Source organism: Athene noctua, chromosome 16 (assembly GCF_965140245.1).
Source record: "Athene noctua chromosome 16, bAthNoc1.hap1.1, whole genome shotgun sequence".
Classification (NCBI taxonomy): domain Eukaryota; kingdom Metazoa; phylum Chordata; class Aves; order Strigiformes; family Strigidae; genus Athene; species Athene noctua.
In genome coordinates, this window is record NC_134052.1 from 4,433,009 (window position 1) to 4,450,989 (window position 17,981).

At 48.1% G+C, this 17,981-nt stretch overlaps 1 protein-coding gene across 1 annotated transcript in view; it reads left to right on the forward strand.

Moving 5' to 3' along the window:
* The window catches only part of PPP1R16B (protein phosphatase 1 regulatory subunit 16B), a 65,704-nt gene that overhangs the window by 14,102 nt on the left and 33,621 nt on the right, over window positions 1-17,981 (forward strand). The window contains exon 2 of the mRNA XM_074920327.1: window positions 5,070-5,472. Coding sequence (XP_074776428.1) covers window positions 5,226-5,472 — 247 coding nt within the window. The 5' untranslated portion in view covers window positions 5,070-5,225. The remainder of the gene's footprint in view (window positions 1-5,069; window positions 5,473-17,981) is intronic.

Consider the following 17,981-nt stretch of genomic DNA (forward strand, 5'->3'; position numbering starts at 1 on the left):
CTCTGGGGAGGGCGGGAGGGGGATGCTGCTGCCCTTCTCACCCCTGGTCTGGGCTGCGGGGAGGGAGGGAATGGACCTTGGCTCTCTGTGTATGGTCAGCTTCATGATACGTCCATGCTTTGGGCAGCCCCCCCATGTCCCCTGCTTTTTGTCTCTTGGGGGCAGTTGTGCCTTTCTTTTCCTGCTACTCCTGCCTGTCCCTCCATCTGTTACCTCCTTCTCTCAGTGGCTCTCTGGATGGTGTTACCCCTGCTGGGCTGCCAGTGAGCTTTTCCCTCATCCGGGAGAAAGTGATGAAGAGCTGCTTTGGTGCTTCCTCCAGACCTTGGGGAGATCCTGGCCAACAGCAGAAACAGCAATACAGCACACACATCTTTGGCTGCTTTGTATCACCAAGCAGTGACAATCCTGAAGATGATTCCTGGAAGAGAAGCCTGTGTGTGAATTCTTCACTGGTGCTCATTGCCAGAGAATGGGTTCAGCAAAGGGGCTGCAATGGGCTGGTTATCTAGCATTTTGTGGGGGACAAATAACACAGATTGGCCTTGGCCCTTGTATAAAGCAGAAGGAGTAAATATGGCAATTCCTCACCTTGCCATGGTGCAGGAGTTGACTCTTAGTGAAATAAATAGATCAGCCACCTCCTCTGCAAGCTGCCTATGTGCTCAGATCTGTGATGTAGGCTTTCGTGCTTAGTTTCCAATTCCAGCTGCGAGAAGATTTGCTTGAGGTGGAGAGGACAGGGCAATTTCTGTCACTCTTCGTGCCACTGACTTGACTTTATGCTGCAAACGCAGATGCTTCACCTAATCAGCTGGGCCCAATCCTGCAGGTGCCTCCTCACAAGCAATCCAGTGAATGAGAGTGATCTCCTTGACTTCAGAAGTGGCTGCTCGTGTACCTGGGTCTTGAGTTTTACCTTTGCTTGAAAGATGTACAACTTAGTTCAGCAGCTAGAGAATTTTTCTATTTCAAGGTGTCCCATTCAAGGGTTGCACTTCCAAGGTTTGTGTTTATTTTTTTTTTTAAGTGCAATAAAATCGATGTCAGTTGATGACACTTAAGTGAAGGGCTCTTGTGTTTATGTTCTGCTTCAGTGCCGTGCTGTGCTTTAAGTGCCTTGGGGAGATATGATGGAGGTTTTGCAGGTCGTAGCTCCAGGCTTCATTGTCTGGTGGGGAGATGAGGAGGCTCTTCAGCATCACTCAGCAGTGTGGCTGTTCTAATGGATCCAGCTCCAACCTCAGCAGTATTATGGCATAGTGTCTGCAAGTTGAATCCTTCATAGGAAGGTTGAGGGGGACAGCTCTGAAAGTGTACTGGAACAGGAAAATTAGTGCACTCAGTTTTCTCCTTTTCAGGATGCAAGTGCCAGCCTCTAAATGTGAAATGGGAAGAAGGGGAAGGACCCCTCCCGGCAGGGTTGGTGGTACAGGGTAGGTGGCTTGTTGCAACCACTGACTCAGTAAAACTCTCTTCACAGAATCACCGTCTCTTGTTGTGTTGCGAGAGAGTAACCAGTGCCCTGAAAGTCCTTTTGAGCTTAGTGAGGTGAGTCTTGTACTGAGGTGAGACAAAATATACAGGAAATGCAGACTTTTTAAAAAATGATTGTGTTTGCCAACCCTCACACGCCTTTTGCAGGGACTGATCTTTGACACAGTTCAGCAGGTCTTTCTCTGCCACAGCACCGAGAGGACAGCGATGGCACAAGCGCAATACAATAGCGAGCATCTCGTCTTCCTTTTGGCCCCTGAAATAGTCGACTGTTGTCCCTGCGGGGCCGTGGGCTGCGTGTGTCTGGCAGGATGTGCTCGGCACGGCAGCAGGCAGATCTGCTGAGCTCATGGAAACTCAGCTCGGTCGAACGCAAGGAACGACACTTTTTTTTTTACTTCTTTAAATAAAACAGAAACCAAAATGTGATGCCTTGCAAACCACAGGCACCCACACAGCCAGCTTCTGTGTCACTTTGCAGGTAAACAAATGCTGGGGCCTGAAACCGTGCTATAGTTAGACTGACCAGTTTGTACAATGAGAAGTCAATGTGCCATTTTCTTGGTACAGGGAAGAAACTAGGTCATCAGAAAACAGGCAGCCAGAGTGACGGAACCAAAGTCTGAGGCTCTGGGGTCTGTGGAGGGTGCTAGGGGACTTGTACCTAAGTCTGGGAGAAGTTGAGCTGTCACCCTTTCAGGAAGACCTCTCAGGGTGTCCTCTCTGCTCCTTTAGAGCTTCATTTGCTGGTTGGTTTGAGGAGATGCTGGTGTCTGGTGGTATAAGATGTTTCTTGGTGTTTGTGGATCTCCTCTCTCTGTTTCATTCCTCTCTGTAGGTCACTCAATTCTCCCTTTTGCTCTATTCCGAGAGGAGCTGTTGGAGGACAAGGTACATGCAGGAAAGCTGGAACATGGGCAAGCAGATGCTTTTGCTCTCCTTATAAATCTAATGTCCTGTTGCTTTTTCCAAAGTGCAGTCCTAATACCACCAAGAAACTTCCAGGGTTTTTTTTTTTTTTTTTGGGTAAACAGGGAAAACACTGAAATAAGGTTTCTTTGCATTAATAAACCTTCAGAGTTAGGTCCTCATTTCTACTTCAGGTGTGTTTTGGAAAAATATTTGTTCGTCTTGCAGCGAACAATGGCAGAAGTGGCCTGGAAAAGGATCAGGGTGGGAGTGCCGCGTGTGGTATGTCGAGAGGCATTTCCTGCCCTTATCTCCCCTCCTTCGAGGTATTGTAAATGGGGCTTCAGATCTGCAGCCTGTGTTACTGGAGTGGAGATCGCCAAAAAAGATACCTTCCCGTGAATGCCTGCAAGGGGCAGGAGCCCTGCCGAGTTCACCAGAGGTGGTGAAGAGCTTTCCAGCCCGGTACCTGTGCTTGGAAAATGTGTCTGCCCCAGAATAAAAGCTTTTTGGAAAGTGGGCTGCGTTTACACCGCTGTGTTGTCAGCAGAGTTTGTGGGGGCCGTGGTGAGTCCTGGCTGGTGGGGGCTGAGGGCAGGGGTCGGGGGGAGCTGTGCTGGGCTCTTATGCCATAGAGAAGCCATGACACACTTCCCTTGCTTTCCAGTGGCATGCTAAAGTTATGAGCTGGTATTTTCCATCTCAGGCAAGTGTTTCAATTTCTAGGTAGCATCTCTCATGAAAAACTTAGCAAGGATTTGGGTTTGCCCCTATGTGGAACTAAAGCTTTTTTTTTTTTTTTTTTAAATCTTAAATTCTTATGGGATAGAACAGGGTGCTGCTGGAGCTCCCCTTGGCCTTCTGTTGGCCACTTACTGGGTAAAGCAACTGCCCAGGACCCACCTGCATGCTCTGGCTGAGTTTGTTTGCTTTCAGTTCTCCAACCAATTATCTCACAGAGGAAATGGTGTGCCTCGCTGTCAGTCTGCTGAGATATTTATAGGTAAGGTCAAACCCCTGTGGAAGGTCTGTAGCAGTGTTTGGAAGGAGTGGATGTATCAACCTTGCAAAATTCACTGGGACGTGGAGGATGTGCTGCGTGCCATGGATGTTTCCCTGAAGCTCCTCAGAGTAATGCCTCCCCGACTGGGCTGCTTTGCCCTCTGAAGACGGATGAATGGTGGCTTTTCCTGGCTTGGCTGGATGGGAAAGGTTTGGTATCCTCACCACATCTTTCGTCTGGGTCTAGCTACCTCTCTTTTGCTGCTATTTTTCCCATAGATGCTTTGCATCCATTACTTACAAGACAGTTGCTTCCTATCTTTTGGGCAGGAGAGTTGAGCAAGGAATGGTTTCAGCTGCCTTGCTGGGGCTTTCTCAGGTACTTGTGAATATGTGAGCTCTCCACAGTCTCCCTTCCCCATCAACTCTTTTATTTCTTCCCCCCCCTTCAAGCTGTTTGAACCATAAAAGCTCTCGTTTCATACATGGTTATTTGCAGCTTACCTCGATTTGGCATGCTCACCTTGATGTGCTTTGCATGGATCTGTTTGGAAAAGACTCATTCAATTTGCTCGTGACATTGGCTTTATTTCAAATGCATTTTCCCCTGTTGGACTGCTTCTTAAATCTGGGACATATTTCCTTCTCCTGTGCAGCAGATGATTGGGTGGCTGCCCATGGGTTCTCTGGCTGATGGCTCTGTGGGTAGCGCTGCTCAGAGGTCGCTGGTGTCATGGTCACACCGAGAGTCTGGGGTTGTGATTTAACTGCTCTCGTTGTTGTGCTTGTGGACTCTGTACAGCAAAACCAAGATGAGCTAGTGTGTGATGAAGAAACCCTGAAAAAACAGAGAAACTAACACAACCTCCCATGTTTTTAAGTAGCTGAGGCAGTTTAAGTGTTAGTAATACCTGTCTGGGAGCCATATCCTATCTCTCTGCCTTCGGCTCGGGCTGGGGTGAGAGGGGGCCAATGGATGAATTAGAAGAGCACAGATGATGCTCCTGGTGGAGCTCCTCTGGGAAAACCTGCCTGGCCTTGGGGTGCCGGATGGGTAGCCCTGTGCATCTCCAGCCTCTGGCTTCTGGGTTATTTGTGCTGGGATGGCCTGATCTGGTGTCTGTGGCTGCCCTGGGCCCTGCCACTGCAGTCTTGGTCCCCTCTGCCCTGTGTTGTGCTACTCAGACTGAAATGCTTCAGGGAGGTGGCTGCTGGTGTGCGTCAGTGCAGCACAGTCCTGGCTGCTGTGTGGAGGACACCTGTAACGAGGGGTGATAGTTATGCTGGAAGGGGCCAGCTGGAGGGAAGGATGTGTCTCAGTCCTTGAATCTCTCCTGAGTTGTCTGAGGAGTGACATCAAACACTGTGAAAGATCTTTGCTTATTAAGACTTTCTTCTGCTCATGAGAGGGCTATACTGAACTACAGACATAAATGAAGTGCACTCTAAAATTACTGCTTAATCAAGAGGGTTTTGCTTGGGTGTTTGGAGAGGGTGAAGAGCAAAATCACAAAGGCGAGTGAGAACAACCAAGCAATTAAAGTGAGCTGCCTTTTGAGATGGTAGGTGTTGTCTGCCATGTTTTCCAACAGGCTGGTCATAGTTGCTTGACTGCACAGGATGATGCAACTTGATCCCTAACACTTTCCTCCTCATTTCAGGTTTCTACCACATTCTCATCAGAAGCTGGAATGGGCCCTTCCCAGCTCAGCCTCAAGATGCTGGTATAGCAGCAGGCAGCTGTGATCCCGAGGACCTGTGGTGGGACATTGTTTCCCGCTGGGACATCCTTCACCCCCTCTCTCGTGGCAGAAGCGATGGATGCCCACGTGGACCTCCTGACGGAGCTGCAGCTGCTGGATAAGGTGCCCACGCTGGAGAGGCTGCGGGCAGCCCAGAAGCGGAGGGCTCAGCAGCTGAAGAAATGGGCACAGTATGAGAAGGAGATGCAGCACAAGAAGCGGAAACATGAAAAGAAGAGAAATGCTGTTAACCGAAAGAAAGTGTCTTTTGAAGCCAGTGTTGCTCTGCTGGAGGCTTCTCTGAGGAACGACTTGGAGGAAGGTAACGGCGTTTTTATCTGGCAGTTTCTTTGTCGGGCTGTGTGTGAGGTCTGTGTAGTGCTGTGGTTGCAGAGGCATCTGTGTTGGCATCCATGGACTGGACTACCCTTGATGTGGTGTTGGTCTCTAGAGTGTTGCCATCTCTGATATAGCCGTGGGGTCCTCCAAGTGCTGCGTGACACCAGTGTTACCTAGATTGACATCAGCAGTGGGCACACGAACGCCAAGATCGGGCAGGAGTTATGACTGAGATTTAGGGAAAGGGAGGCGGTTGTCATCTCTTTCCTTTTCACACTTTCTAGTTCCAGAAGGTGTGATGCACTACTTTGCCTTCTGGATGTGCCTCTTAGTGGTTTTACAGAAGTCTGTCGCAGGGATTTACATGTCAGTGTAAATCTCTTCAGTTTCCCTGCTTGGGGGGATGGATTGAGAGCTACATAGATGTATGAATCTTTTCCCTATTCAAAATACTGAAAAGCATGGCTTTGCTTAATGCTTCCTATAGAAGAGAACTGAAAATTGTTCAGAAATTGGTTTAATTGCACCATTTCAAAGTGGATCAAAGTGCTTTGCTTTTGATTTAAAATCTGAAGGGGGAAAAAAAAAAGTCTAAAACTCAATCCCCATTAGCCTCAGCACAGCACGGGGGAAAACCTGTAAACTCTGGAGAGCTAGAGCTTACTTCTCTGCAGAGAAGTAAAAACATTTCTTGGAGAAGACTTGGAGCAGCCTTTGGGGTTGCTGCTCTGCCAGGTAGCAAAATCGATGTGATCCTTCTGATCCCTTGGCATGGCAGAGACAAGGGACATGCTTAGGAAACCTGGCCAGTTGAGTTGCATCTCTGCTGGTTTTCAGCATCTTTTGCAAGAAGCAGTTTATACTTGCCTGGTATGTGGGTGGAGGGCAAGGACCTCATCTTGTCTTGTGAGGAATCTCCCCAGGGTGATTCTCTGTTTCTGAGAACGCCTTTTGAGCGCTGTAACTCGTCCTCGTGCTCGTGTTTTGTACCTGTTGGGAAATGGAGCACTTTGGTGGTGGACAGTGGTGCCTGCCCGGGCGGTGTGTTACAAGCGTTTGCCAAGCCCTGCTGTGAGTCTCTAGTTTTGTGTGCGTTTGTAGCCTCTCTCTGGGAGAGCAGACCTGTGATAATGCCCTGGAAACTTCAGGCTTTTATTTGTTTCTTCCTTGCTTTAAAGGTTTAACAGTTGTTTCCAGCTCTTTGCCTCAGTGCATGTGTTTCTCACTTTGAACCATTGTAGTCTTCTAGGAGAGCCCTAACAGTGAAGCCAACTAGAGCCCTACTGTGAAATTGTGTCTATTGGCATTGCCTGTGCTGGCAGATTTATGACTTGTATCACCTCTGCCTGTGCTGGCAGATACTTGGCGGGTCATGGCTTTGGGTTTTGTACCCAGCTGTCCACCTGTGACAGTGCTGGGGTGGTAACAAGCGTTTCACTGTCCTCTTTGTGGGCAGCAGTGCCTCTGCTCAGTGCTTGGGCCGGAGGGTGCCGTAGGGCTAACAGGTCTGTCAGAGACCCTTGTAGTTTTGATTTCTGCACTTTCTGGCTTTGGATCTGGGCAGTTTGAAAGGAGGAAAGCTCCTTCACTGTCTGCTTTACAAATATTTTCTTATTTTGTGAGATGCCCAAATGTCGGAGGGTGTCTGTGCACCCTGACGGCGCTGAGCAGGCAGGGCTGGCGGCTGCTCGGGCCGCGGCACGGACGCTCATGTCAGAGGTCCTGTGCATGTCTTGCACCGCGTGTGGGCATGGATACTTTGCTGTTGGGGGTGCAGGAATTGAGCTTTCAGTTCACAGCTTCGCTCTTTGCCTCCTGTAAGGGAAAACCCATTGCTGCAGGTCTCTTCTGGTACTATAACAGTGTTGACCTCTTTCTGCAGGCGAGCCCAGGTAGTGGGCTTTAACCACCGGTCACTCTTTCTGATGTGATGCTGGTTACACCAAACGTGATAAAGGCACTTCCCTGCTTGGTGGAAAATCCACCTCTCCACCCACCAGAGAGGGCAGGGGCAGTGTCCCTGATGCCACAGGTGCTTCCCCTCTGTATCTGGATTTTTCAGATGCCTCAAATGTTTAAATTCTGTTTGTTTTGTGATCAATTAGTTTAAGTCCTAAAAATAGTGTGTGGGCATGTTCTGCTCCCTCTGTGCTGGGGACCAGTATGAAGGGGAGGAGGGGACAGAGTCAGACCCAGATGCCAAACTGGGAAAATTCCTTATCAAGTTCCCTAGACCACAGTGAGGGAATTTGTGGGCTTTTGGAGGTCCCAGGTGATTATTTTGGTGTGTGAATCATCTTTTGTTTCCATGTGGGAGGTGGAGGGGGAGGTGAAATATAAATGATTAAGAACTTAAGTTAGCATGAGGAAGGTTAGAGAGCGGGGGGTACAGCTGGCACGTGTCACCTCTAAGCTCCCTCTGAGCGGGTGTGCCATTTCCATTCTTTGTTACTTCTCTGTACTTTTGTATTTATTTTTAACGTTCTCACTCCTGAAGTGAGAGAGGGGATGGTAGTAGGCGCTGTGCAGTGAAATCTGGGAAAAGAAAGCAGAGTTGACTCTTTGTCCAGAAGGTGTCTTGTGCTGTGGCATAACCTCCTGATCGAGGGAATATGTCAAGCCCTGTAGGATGGAGTCAGTGGGTACAAAACCCTGCCCTGCTCTTCAGGGAGCAGCCCTGTGTCCCTGAGGCCCTGGACATGCTGGCTCCACTGTCTGCCTCTGCCTTGCCCAGGTGTAATTGAAAGAGCAGCGCTCGTTTTGCCGGGCTCTCATGTGCCCACGGGTATCTGCAGCACCTTCCCTTGTCCCCGTTTCCTTCTGCCATCAATGTCATGGCCACTGGGCTGAGCCACCCCAGCTTCCCACCTAATCTGTGACATCTCTGGCTCTGCAAATGTGACAGCCTTGGAAAAGAGGACTTCTTATCCCTGTAAGAAATCCAGGTTTGTCTATGGCTGATGAGTCCGCGGGTGACCAGGCGTGTTGCACAACGGCTGTATCTCAGTGTGGTGGCAGAGCAGGACTGAAGGCAAGGGCTCCTAGGGATCACCAGCCCTGGTGTGGGCAGGAGCAGCTCTTACCTGCTTGTTCCTCGCATCTTCTGTGACAGATCTGTCAAAGTATCCCAGGTTTATCAAACAAGCTGCTATTAAAAGCTCCTTTGGATCAGATCTCTGCTGACAGAACCAGGGTAGGGAGCATACCACAAACATGCTGGTGGCAGATGTGAGTGGACAGTCACGCTGGGGAGAAGTAGGTGATGGACAGCAACCCCAGACTGAGGGCAGCAGTCCCCCTGGGCTGCAGCATGCTGGCTGGTGGTTTGGAAAGCTGAAGCATGTACAGACAAGACAGTTCATGGGTGAGCTCTGAGGTGACAGCAGAACGCTCCCAGTTGCCACACTGGACCCACTTCGCTCTCCCCCACGGAGGAGCTGGGGAGGGCATGCTGTGGAGGGGCATCACACACAATCACTGTTTTAAGTGGAAATGTGTTCAGGCCCTCACCCAGCTCTAGGCATCATCTGAGCAGGTGTCAGGGGGACGGTGCCTTAGAGCATTTACAGGGAGCTGCAGTGTCTGCAACCACCTCTGGGCTGTCGTAAAGGTTGCAAAGGAGAGTTGCTTCATAATGCAATAAAGCAGTGCTTCATAGGCTACTGCACTAATTGCAAAGAAGTTGAGGGCTGCTGAAGGCTGTGGCCCTTCGAGGCCATCTGGCAAGGTGATGGACTAAAGCCATGGGGAGGAGGCTGGTCCCGCCGTTCCTGGGTGTGGCACCTCGTCCCCAAAAGCAGCCCCAGATGCTGCAGGGCTGTCGTGTCCAGCTGAGTGATAATGTGTCTTTGTATATTGCTGAGCTCCTATAAAAGCAGCCCCAGAGCACAGGGAGAGGAGCTCGTGTTCTGTAAAGCAACAAAAGATCCCAGAGGTGGGTATATTGGCTGCCTGTACAGACGTGTGGCATTTGCTGCCTCAAGTCCCTTTGCACACCCAGCCCCTTTGCAGGGGAGCTCCCACTCGAATGACAGAAGCTGGAGGTGTTTGTGTTAGCGGGGGGCTGAACTGTGTTCCCTTCATAAAACCAGTGCAGAAATAAAGCCCCCAAAGGGCCGACTCACCTTCCAGCGGTGCTGGAGGTGCCCTGGTTTCTCCTGCTCTGGGGACGAGAGCTGCTTCCCCGCGGGTGCCCGCTGCCCCCCTGGCCGTGGCTCAGGGAAGCTGCAAAGTCCTTCAGCTCCCACCTTCTGGCACTTCATCCTGCAAGGAAAACTTTGTCAGTGTGTTGCATAAACCAGCGTTCCTGCAGAAGTTTAACCATGCGGATCCTTACAGCTGGTGAGTCAGAGTGAAGGAAAACTCGGGTTTGATGACCTTGGACTTGGCATCCAAGAAAACGATTCCAGTTAGCAGAGCAGTGGGCGCAAGCTTGGGGCTCACAGGTCCTGCGCTGGCATGGAGATTTCCCTGGGGAGGGTATAAGTGGTCTATGGCTTACTTGTATAAATACATCCCCCATGTTTCCCTTAATGACGACCCTTAAATCTCCTGTAAATGTGTGGCAATGACAAGTGTGACAAACTCTTTCGGGAGCCATCCCCAGGCAGCTCCTAGTGTGCTCCCTTTGCACCTTTCTGGAATAAAACCAACCTTGTCATTTGCAAAGACACTTTAAAAAGAGGCCCTAATTAGTGTCTATAAATTGCTTTCTTTAACCTTTCCGAGTTGATGTGAACTGTTCCCTTGTTAGTAAAAAGCTTTTATGAGGTGCCTTAATTTTCCACCCACATTATTAGTCTCCTGAAGCTTTTTACATGGGGTTCCTGTGTCCATATCTATGAGCAAGTGCATTTATCTGTCTGAGAAGATTTTTCTCCTGGGTTTCATGCCCTTTGAAGGGCTCTGAAAAAAAAAGATCTCTTTTATCTCCAGCTGTATGAGTGTGTATCTGGGTATTTGGGGAATGACTCAAGTCAGAAATGAAAAGTTTCTTTTCAATAACAAAGGTGCTTCTTGAGTTTTAAACTCTATAGATGTGGAAACAAAAGCTGTCCTCTTTGGGAAGCTGCATGTAGGAGACCTTGGCAATGATGGATTTTGTTAATTTTGTTAATGGTGGTTGATATGTCTTCCAAAAGCAGATCCACGTATTTGGCCTCATTTAACTTGGCTTTTTCATGCAATCTGGATGTGATGCCAATGCAGGGTGGCTTGCATATGGCAGCTAACTAGGCAGCATCTGGGAGCACAAGCAATATTGAATATACAACTTGCTCTGTTGTCATAACAAGTAAATAATCTTTTTCTGACTTCCTGGAATTTAAATCAAGTGGAAAAATTATTTCCATTTTCATAAGAGCTTGAAATGCCAACTGTTTGGAAATTAATGCTGAAGGTCCATCTCGGGTTTTCTCGGGATGAGGCCGTCTTCCCTACCCAAATCTGGAGTCAACTTAAACATTTTGTGTCAAGCCCTTTCTTTAAACAAAAAAGTTTGCTCAGAAATACTTTTTACATTTTTTAAAATAACAAAATGAGAGATTTCCTTAACTTCAGAATGTGTTTTCTAAAATGTGACACCAGCTGTTGTAGAAGAGCTTTGGTTTCAGTGGGTCAAGCCTCCTCTTAATCCCTTTCAGAAGGATTGGGGTGTCTGTTCTTGGGGCGCTGGCTGTTGCGTGCACTGAGCATTGCTGCTTGCTGTTGCAAGATGTGTGAGTTGGGAAACAGATTCTTTCCATACCTACAGACCAGAAATTCTGCATCTGCTGTGTTTCTCGATTCCTAGCGAGGCTCATAGCACAAGCAGTCTCCCTCCTGCACCCCACACACAGTGAGCAGTTGCGTTTCTTGACTAAAACAAGAACTGAAACCTGCACACAAATGCGCTCTGACTGGCCTTGCTAAGAAAAAGAGATGTAGGGATCCCGGCTGGGAATTTTTTAATCAAAATTTAAACATGCCCCCCAGTCTCTTGCAGGCCTGGCTGCCCACCCCCACTTCCATGGGCACATCATTCCTCTTGCACCACGTGTCAGCAGAGTGCACGTTCTCGGCTCATGTGATGGACAGGTTGGTTTCACATCGCTTCAGTTTCTGGCTTTTACATGTGTGCCAGCTTCCACCGTTTCTGACACCACTGAACATATTTCTTATTTATCTTGCAACAGTATTACAAGATAATAAACACTGGATTTAAACTACTTGTCCCACCAGTAAGGACGGTCTGTTTAGATTCAAGGTGTTTTAAATTGAACAGGGATTGGCCAATGACTGTTGCCAATCCCAGATTTTGTCTCTTACTAGAAGTGGCTTAATTCACTTAATTGGCTTCTAAAATTTGGCTGCAGTGTGTTTTGGAGGGGAAACTTGGAACCAGTGTCTCCTTGGCTGAATGTACCACTAAATGCAAATTGGGCATTTCTTTAGTTTATTAGTGTTGTCAATGGTTGCTTCTTAATGCAGCCATGAGTAAGGAGTAGTCCCTTTTGAAAGGAGATCTGGGCAATGGGCAGTAAAGACTGAAACTCTTTGGGTTGTGCATCAAGGTGCAGTAGGTAGGATATGTAAGGTCACCATCTGCTCTGCAAACCCTGCTTGGCCAAATCACAGCAGGGAGAGCTCAGGACGCAACAGCCGCCTTTGCTGGGAACGTCAGGACTCTTGTCAGCTGAAGGCAGATTATTGATGGGACCTTAATTCAACCAGGGGCCTGGGGATGTTCATGCATATAACCAAGTGCTAAATCCCTGGCGTTTAACCTTTCCCTTCCCTGTTCTGGCTGCTTTGCTTCCAGTGATGTGGAAACAAGCATCGAAGCCTGAACTTCCCAGTATCTGCTGATAGATCAGTGACTTTCTCTAGCCCGTAGCTTCCCAGCTTGGTCTTGATTTTCCCAGAGATATCAGTGGCTGCTGTCCCCAGGAGGGGACCCAAGGCATGTGAAGTGCGGCAGTGGCTCTGGATCTGGGATGGATCAAGCACTGAAAGCAGCATGCCTGGCTGCCTGCTCAGTGGGATAACGGTGTGGAAGGGCTGACGCTACAGCCCAGGCAGCTCCTTGCTCCAGGGGCTGTGACATGGGGTTTCCTGCAGGCAACATGTTTCTTACTTGCCTGGCTGCCTTCCAGGTGTGTGCTGTTTCCTGTGCTCCGATTAACTGTGTTTTGTCCTACTCCAATAAGGAGAAACCAGAGAGCATAAATAGCAGCTCAGTGGGGGACCTCTGGTATCTTCGGTGTAATAAACTGCAGCAACCCGTAGTGAACTATCATCTGTCTTCCCACCTTGGCCATGACCTCCGATAGCCAAGACTCTGTCTCGCTGTGGTGCTGTGTTGTGATATCTAATCCAATTCTGACAAAAGGACGTAAGACATTAGCCTGATCATCCTGAGAGCTCACTGGTACCTGGCATTTTGCAGCATCATTCTGTTTTCAAGTGTATTTTTGTAAAAAAAAAAAAAAACAAACCAAAAACCAACACAAACCAAGAAACCCACAGTTCTGCAGCCAAGTTACTAACTCTTCTTTGCAAATGAATATTGATGGAGAAATTAGTATTTTTGGAGGTGAAGTCTTCTTGCAGGGCTAAACCTCACGTGACTGCTTTACCCTAATGCAGCTGAATACGCAGTGCTTGGATATAGTTTCTGGACAGGAAGAACTTGGCTGTAAGCTGTGGCTGCAGGCTCTGCTTTCTGCCCCTTCTCCTGGTCAAGGAGAACCTTAAAAGTGGATTAAATCTATTTTTTTTTTTTCCAGATTTAAATTCCTGCCTTTCTGGATTCGGACCAGCTCAGCTCCGCTGGTGTAGATTTCTTCCTCCTAGAATCATGGAAAATAGAGGTTGAGAGGGCCCCAGGAGGTCATGTAATCCACCTCCTGCCCCAAGGCAGGATCAACTATATCTAAAATGCTTGCTAATGAGGTTGGAGTTAGGTGTCTTACTGTATTTATAGGCCTCTCCACAACACAAGAGCATATATACCTGTGCAAGTGGCACTGCTTCTCATTCAGTTCTGCATATTTTTTGTATTTGCTTATATTTATCTTCCTTTATTTTGCTTTGCATCCCATCCTTATGCTTATTGACTGCGAGTTTTCCTATTTCCGTGGAGAATGCTCTAATTCTTTCTTTAATAGCAGTTGCTATGGCAGCTGGTTCAGGCAGTGCCTTATAACCTAATGCAGAGCTGCTTTTACATACACTTTCACTACTTGTTTTTTCCTCTGGAGCCTGGCCACATCTTTGGGAAACCTTATCACCTGCTGCAAATGTCTTGACAAAAAATTTAAGAAAAAAAAAAATCAGATTCTGGCACAACTGTTAAAAATGTGTCATAAGCTTTGCCTACCCTCTAACCCATCACCCAGAGGATGCTAAATAGGCCAGGAAGTGAACTGTTTAATTCTGTCTGCTGATGCCTTTGTAATCAAGAGCCAAGATGCAATCAAGCACCCTGCACTCCTTTTAATTCGGGGAACAAGAACCCATGTGCAGCTACTAGCAAGCGGATGCAGTTTCCACTGAGGTCCCTGCAATTTGCAACTGCTTATTGCTGAATTTGGCCTCTGAATTCCCTAGATAGCATGAGGTAAACTGACTGGAAATGTTACTCGTGTAGGAAACTGGCTTTAGTTGCTCTGTGTTTCTCATGCTCCATATACATTTTAGAGCAGTTTGCAGCATCTGTCAGTTTGGCCAAGGATTTTCAGCTCGATCTCTATTCCCTTTTACCTGGTGGTCTTGTCTTCTCTGCCTGGCTTTGCTTTCAAAGCGGCACAGAGGAGTGGTCCCTGCCTTGAGTATAAGACCACCAAGCTCTGAATATCAACAGGAAACTTCTAAAGTCTCATTTATTTTTGTGTGTCTTTGCCTGGGCTGACAAGAGAAATACTATTAGTTAAAAAAAGAAACCAAACAACCAACACCACCACTACCCACCCATTCTCACCCTCAACAAAAAAAAACCACTTTTTTTTTCCTCCTAAGGGCTACTGCTATAGTGTTCACCTCTAAAAAGCAGAGACTAGAGCAGGAATTAACCTGAAAGGCACTCTCACACTGTTCTTATTGGTTGCACCAGCCCTGTTTTAACTTGGTTGGCAGCTGATGGTTTCCACAGTAGGGAAGAGTTATCTGCACACAGCTTGTATTTTGCCCTGTGCTACACCTACATCTGTCTGGAAACATCCGTGTTTTGAGTGGGTGGGGGAGATTCTGGCACCTTCAAACTATTTCCACTCTGGTCTGATTCAGAGCAGCAAAGGTTGGAGATCAAGTGCTGATATTTGCACGATTCCGGTTGAAATGACAGTAGTGAGACACGATGGCTTGGTGTATTCAAAGTCTCTCAAATTATCCAATCTGAAGGATTCTCTGTGTCAAAACCATCTATTTCAATAAAAGCAATATTTTACCAGCAGACTATTATTGAAGAAAACCATGGAGTATGTGCACAGGAATGGAGCATCTCTGCTGCAACAAGGTTTCATTGCTGCAGGACATCTATGGCCTGTCCAACGGCCTGGGACAAGGAAGTCACCTGGAAATCCGTGTGAGTTCTCAGCCTCTTGGAGTTGGAAAGGAGCAATGATTCACAGTAAAGAACAGCCATTTCACTCATGTTAAGGACATGGAGAGAAGAGACTTTAAGCATCTGTCTGTCAGCGTTAGGGTCAATTCTCCTGTGTTGTCAGAGGAGATAGGTGAGATCCAAACTGGGGTGCCATGATTAACCCTTTGGAGAGTTCATCAGCTCTACTGAGACCAGGACATAACTGAGAAACATGGGGCTGGACGACACACGGCGCTCCCATGGAAAGTGAGTTTCAACCTACTTAGGAGCCCAGACTTTTCATGACTCTCAAACTTTTCAGACCTGGTTTAATTTTTTCATTTCAGATCCTGTCAGTTTGTCTTTAATTAGCAAGGCTAGAGCAGGGCTCCCCGGGAACTGAAATGGGACTATTCTTTTAATTAAAATTTTGGTTTGGTAGCTTGAAATAGCAGGCATCAGAAAGAGCGAGAGCTCCAGCAAAGGACAGTCCCTGTGGATCTGCAGTGACATCCTCCTGATTCAGGCAATTGATCACAGGTTTTCTTTCCTCCTAAAGCTGATGCTGTCAAAACAATGATGGAAGCCCTGAATGTGCTATGAAGCTCCAGTCCAGGCTGTAACCAGTCAACTTCTGACCTGCAGCATGCTGGATGCTGTGCCAAAACCACTATGTATCTGGGTTGGTAGGTGACAATGCGATGTGGAGGGATGCTGGAAGTCCATTTTCTTTTATTAAAAGGGCCAGTGAGTTTAAAATTTCATCTTAAAGGGCATCTAAGCAGGATTTTATGTGTGCTTTCATAGTAAATTTATTCTTCCATACTTTCAATCATGCAGTTGTGAAATAGCTACAAACAAGCTGCTGTTCTGTCCCCTGACCCAAATTATTCTCATCTGTGGCAATTTTCTATCTCTCTTCAGAGCAAGGAAAATTGTCCTTTGAGTACTGGTCACCTCTGAATCTGTAGTGTGGATTCAAGATTTGGGTTACCATTGCACTGTATCCCTCAGTGCTCTGAGATTTCCCAGGTGTTTAATAGCGACAATGTTTGCAGCATTCATCTGTCCAGTTATCCTAAAGGGAACAAGAGAACAGGAAATATTTCTTGTTTCACTTAGCTAGAAGGCAAGTCTTTGAATCTGAGTGACAATGTATGTTGACTGATTTCCTCCTGTGAAGTGGGATTGACAGATTGAATTGCAGCTAGAGGTGGAAGGATCTGTGCCCAGCGCAGTGCAAGGGTGATGAGACAGAGGTCTGGCCATCTGGTTTTGCTTGATCATTCTCTTGGGTTTAAAAGCTTCCAGAAACATGTTGCTTATTTCACCTTCCCGGACCAAGGTTTGATAGGAACACATTCAGCTAGCACTCACTGTGGGGGCTTCTTGTGGATCCCTGAGCATTTTGGCACAGATCTCTACAGGTATTTGGATATTTTAGTTTTTGCCAAAGTCAGTTTGGTTTGGTCACATAATGCATTTGTGCTCTTTAAGAAAACAGAGTCCATCTGAAAAATACTCAGCTCTTTTCTGCTAGGTGCTGGTGAAAAGACCACCTAGTTGAGCACTCGAGCCTCATAGCATTAAAATATACCGACATGACATTTTGTCCCCCTTGGGGATTGCCCCGACCAACACCAGGAGTTCCCAGCAGCAGTGGTAACAGCTCACCTCTTTGCTGTGGGGAGGAGTGGTTCCCTGTTCTGTGGGCTCCCCACCCTCCTCCTTCCCTTCCCACAGGAAGGGGCTGTGGGTTTTCCAGCCATGGAACAGGGAAGATACTGGGGATCCTGTTTACCTACCCACTGAGCTGATCACATCTGTTTAAAACTCCTCCTTGCAACATGCTGCTTATCGCTGTGGCACCTGGTTTGCCAGCTGTCCTGTCTCTGCTCTGCCCTCTGGAAAGAGCTGCTCATCGTGTGTGGAGGTCCTGAGATGCCACAGGTGGGATGCTGATGTGGGCTTCAAAACCCAGCAGGCTGATTCGAGGGGGTAAGACACCAGCGCTGGCTGCTGTGTAACTGGGAGATGAAAATAACAGCCTGGTCACCCCCAGACCATGCAGTCTTGCGGCTGGGGAGCAAGAGAAGGGTATTTATTCACACTGCAGTGGGCAAAGTTGCTCTTGCAGTTTTGCACTGTCCCAAAGCAGTTTCTGTATTAGATCCTAATAACAGCCCACTCAATATCAGCTCCTTGGGAGGTGTCACATAGTGTCTGACCTGAGCGTGAGCATGGAGGTTTGGTGAGACTCCTGCAAAGCCTTGGCTACGTTTATCATCTCTCACTAAAATATGAGAACATACGGCACTGGCTGTTTTGTTGTGCACATCCCTTTGCTCTTGTTGGGAAGTCTGAGCTCTCCACAACTGCAGTAGAAGCCTGCAGCGTGGCAGACCTGCTGTGTGGGAGGCTGCCCTCCCGCAGTGGAGAGGAGATGGTTCCAAAGCCAGAGAACCAGGCATTCCTCTGAGGGCTGTGCTTCTGCACGGGAGCCGTTTGCCTCAGCGTTACAGCTCTGAGGGCAAGCAGGGAGACAGAGCTGTGACTGGAGAGGGTTTGCTGGTGGAAATGCTTGTGGGGTAGGTGAAGGCTGGAGGTCTCCTTGCCAGAGCAGGACGCACGCAATGCAGGAGCAGGGCGAGCGGTGCAGCTCTGGGACAGCCTCCTGCAGCAAGGGAAACCTCATTAGATTTGGCACAACTTGTAATGTACAGGGTGATCATGTAAAATGCTGACTTGTGGGCTTAGGTGTTTAGCCTGAGAAAAAGGGTCATGGGCTGGGGGGGACCTGCTTTGGAAAATAAATGCTTACCTGTGCTCGTGCATCCCCTGGGATGCGCACAGCTCCAGACAGAGCGGGACTGGCAGGAGTGCGCAGGGACGCGCCAGGGCAGCCCTCCGCGAGCCTCTGGGGGAGAAGC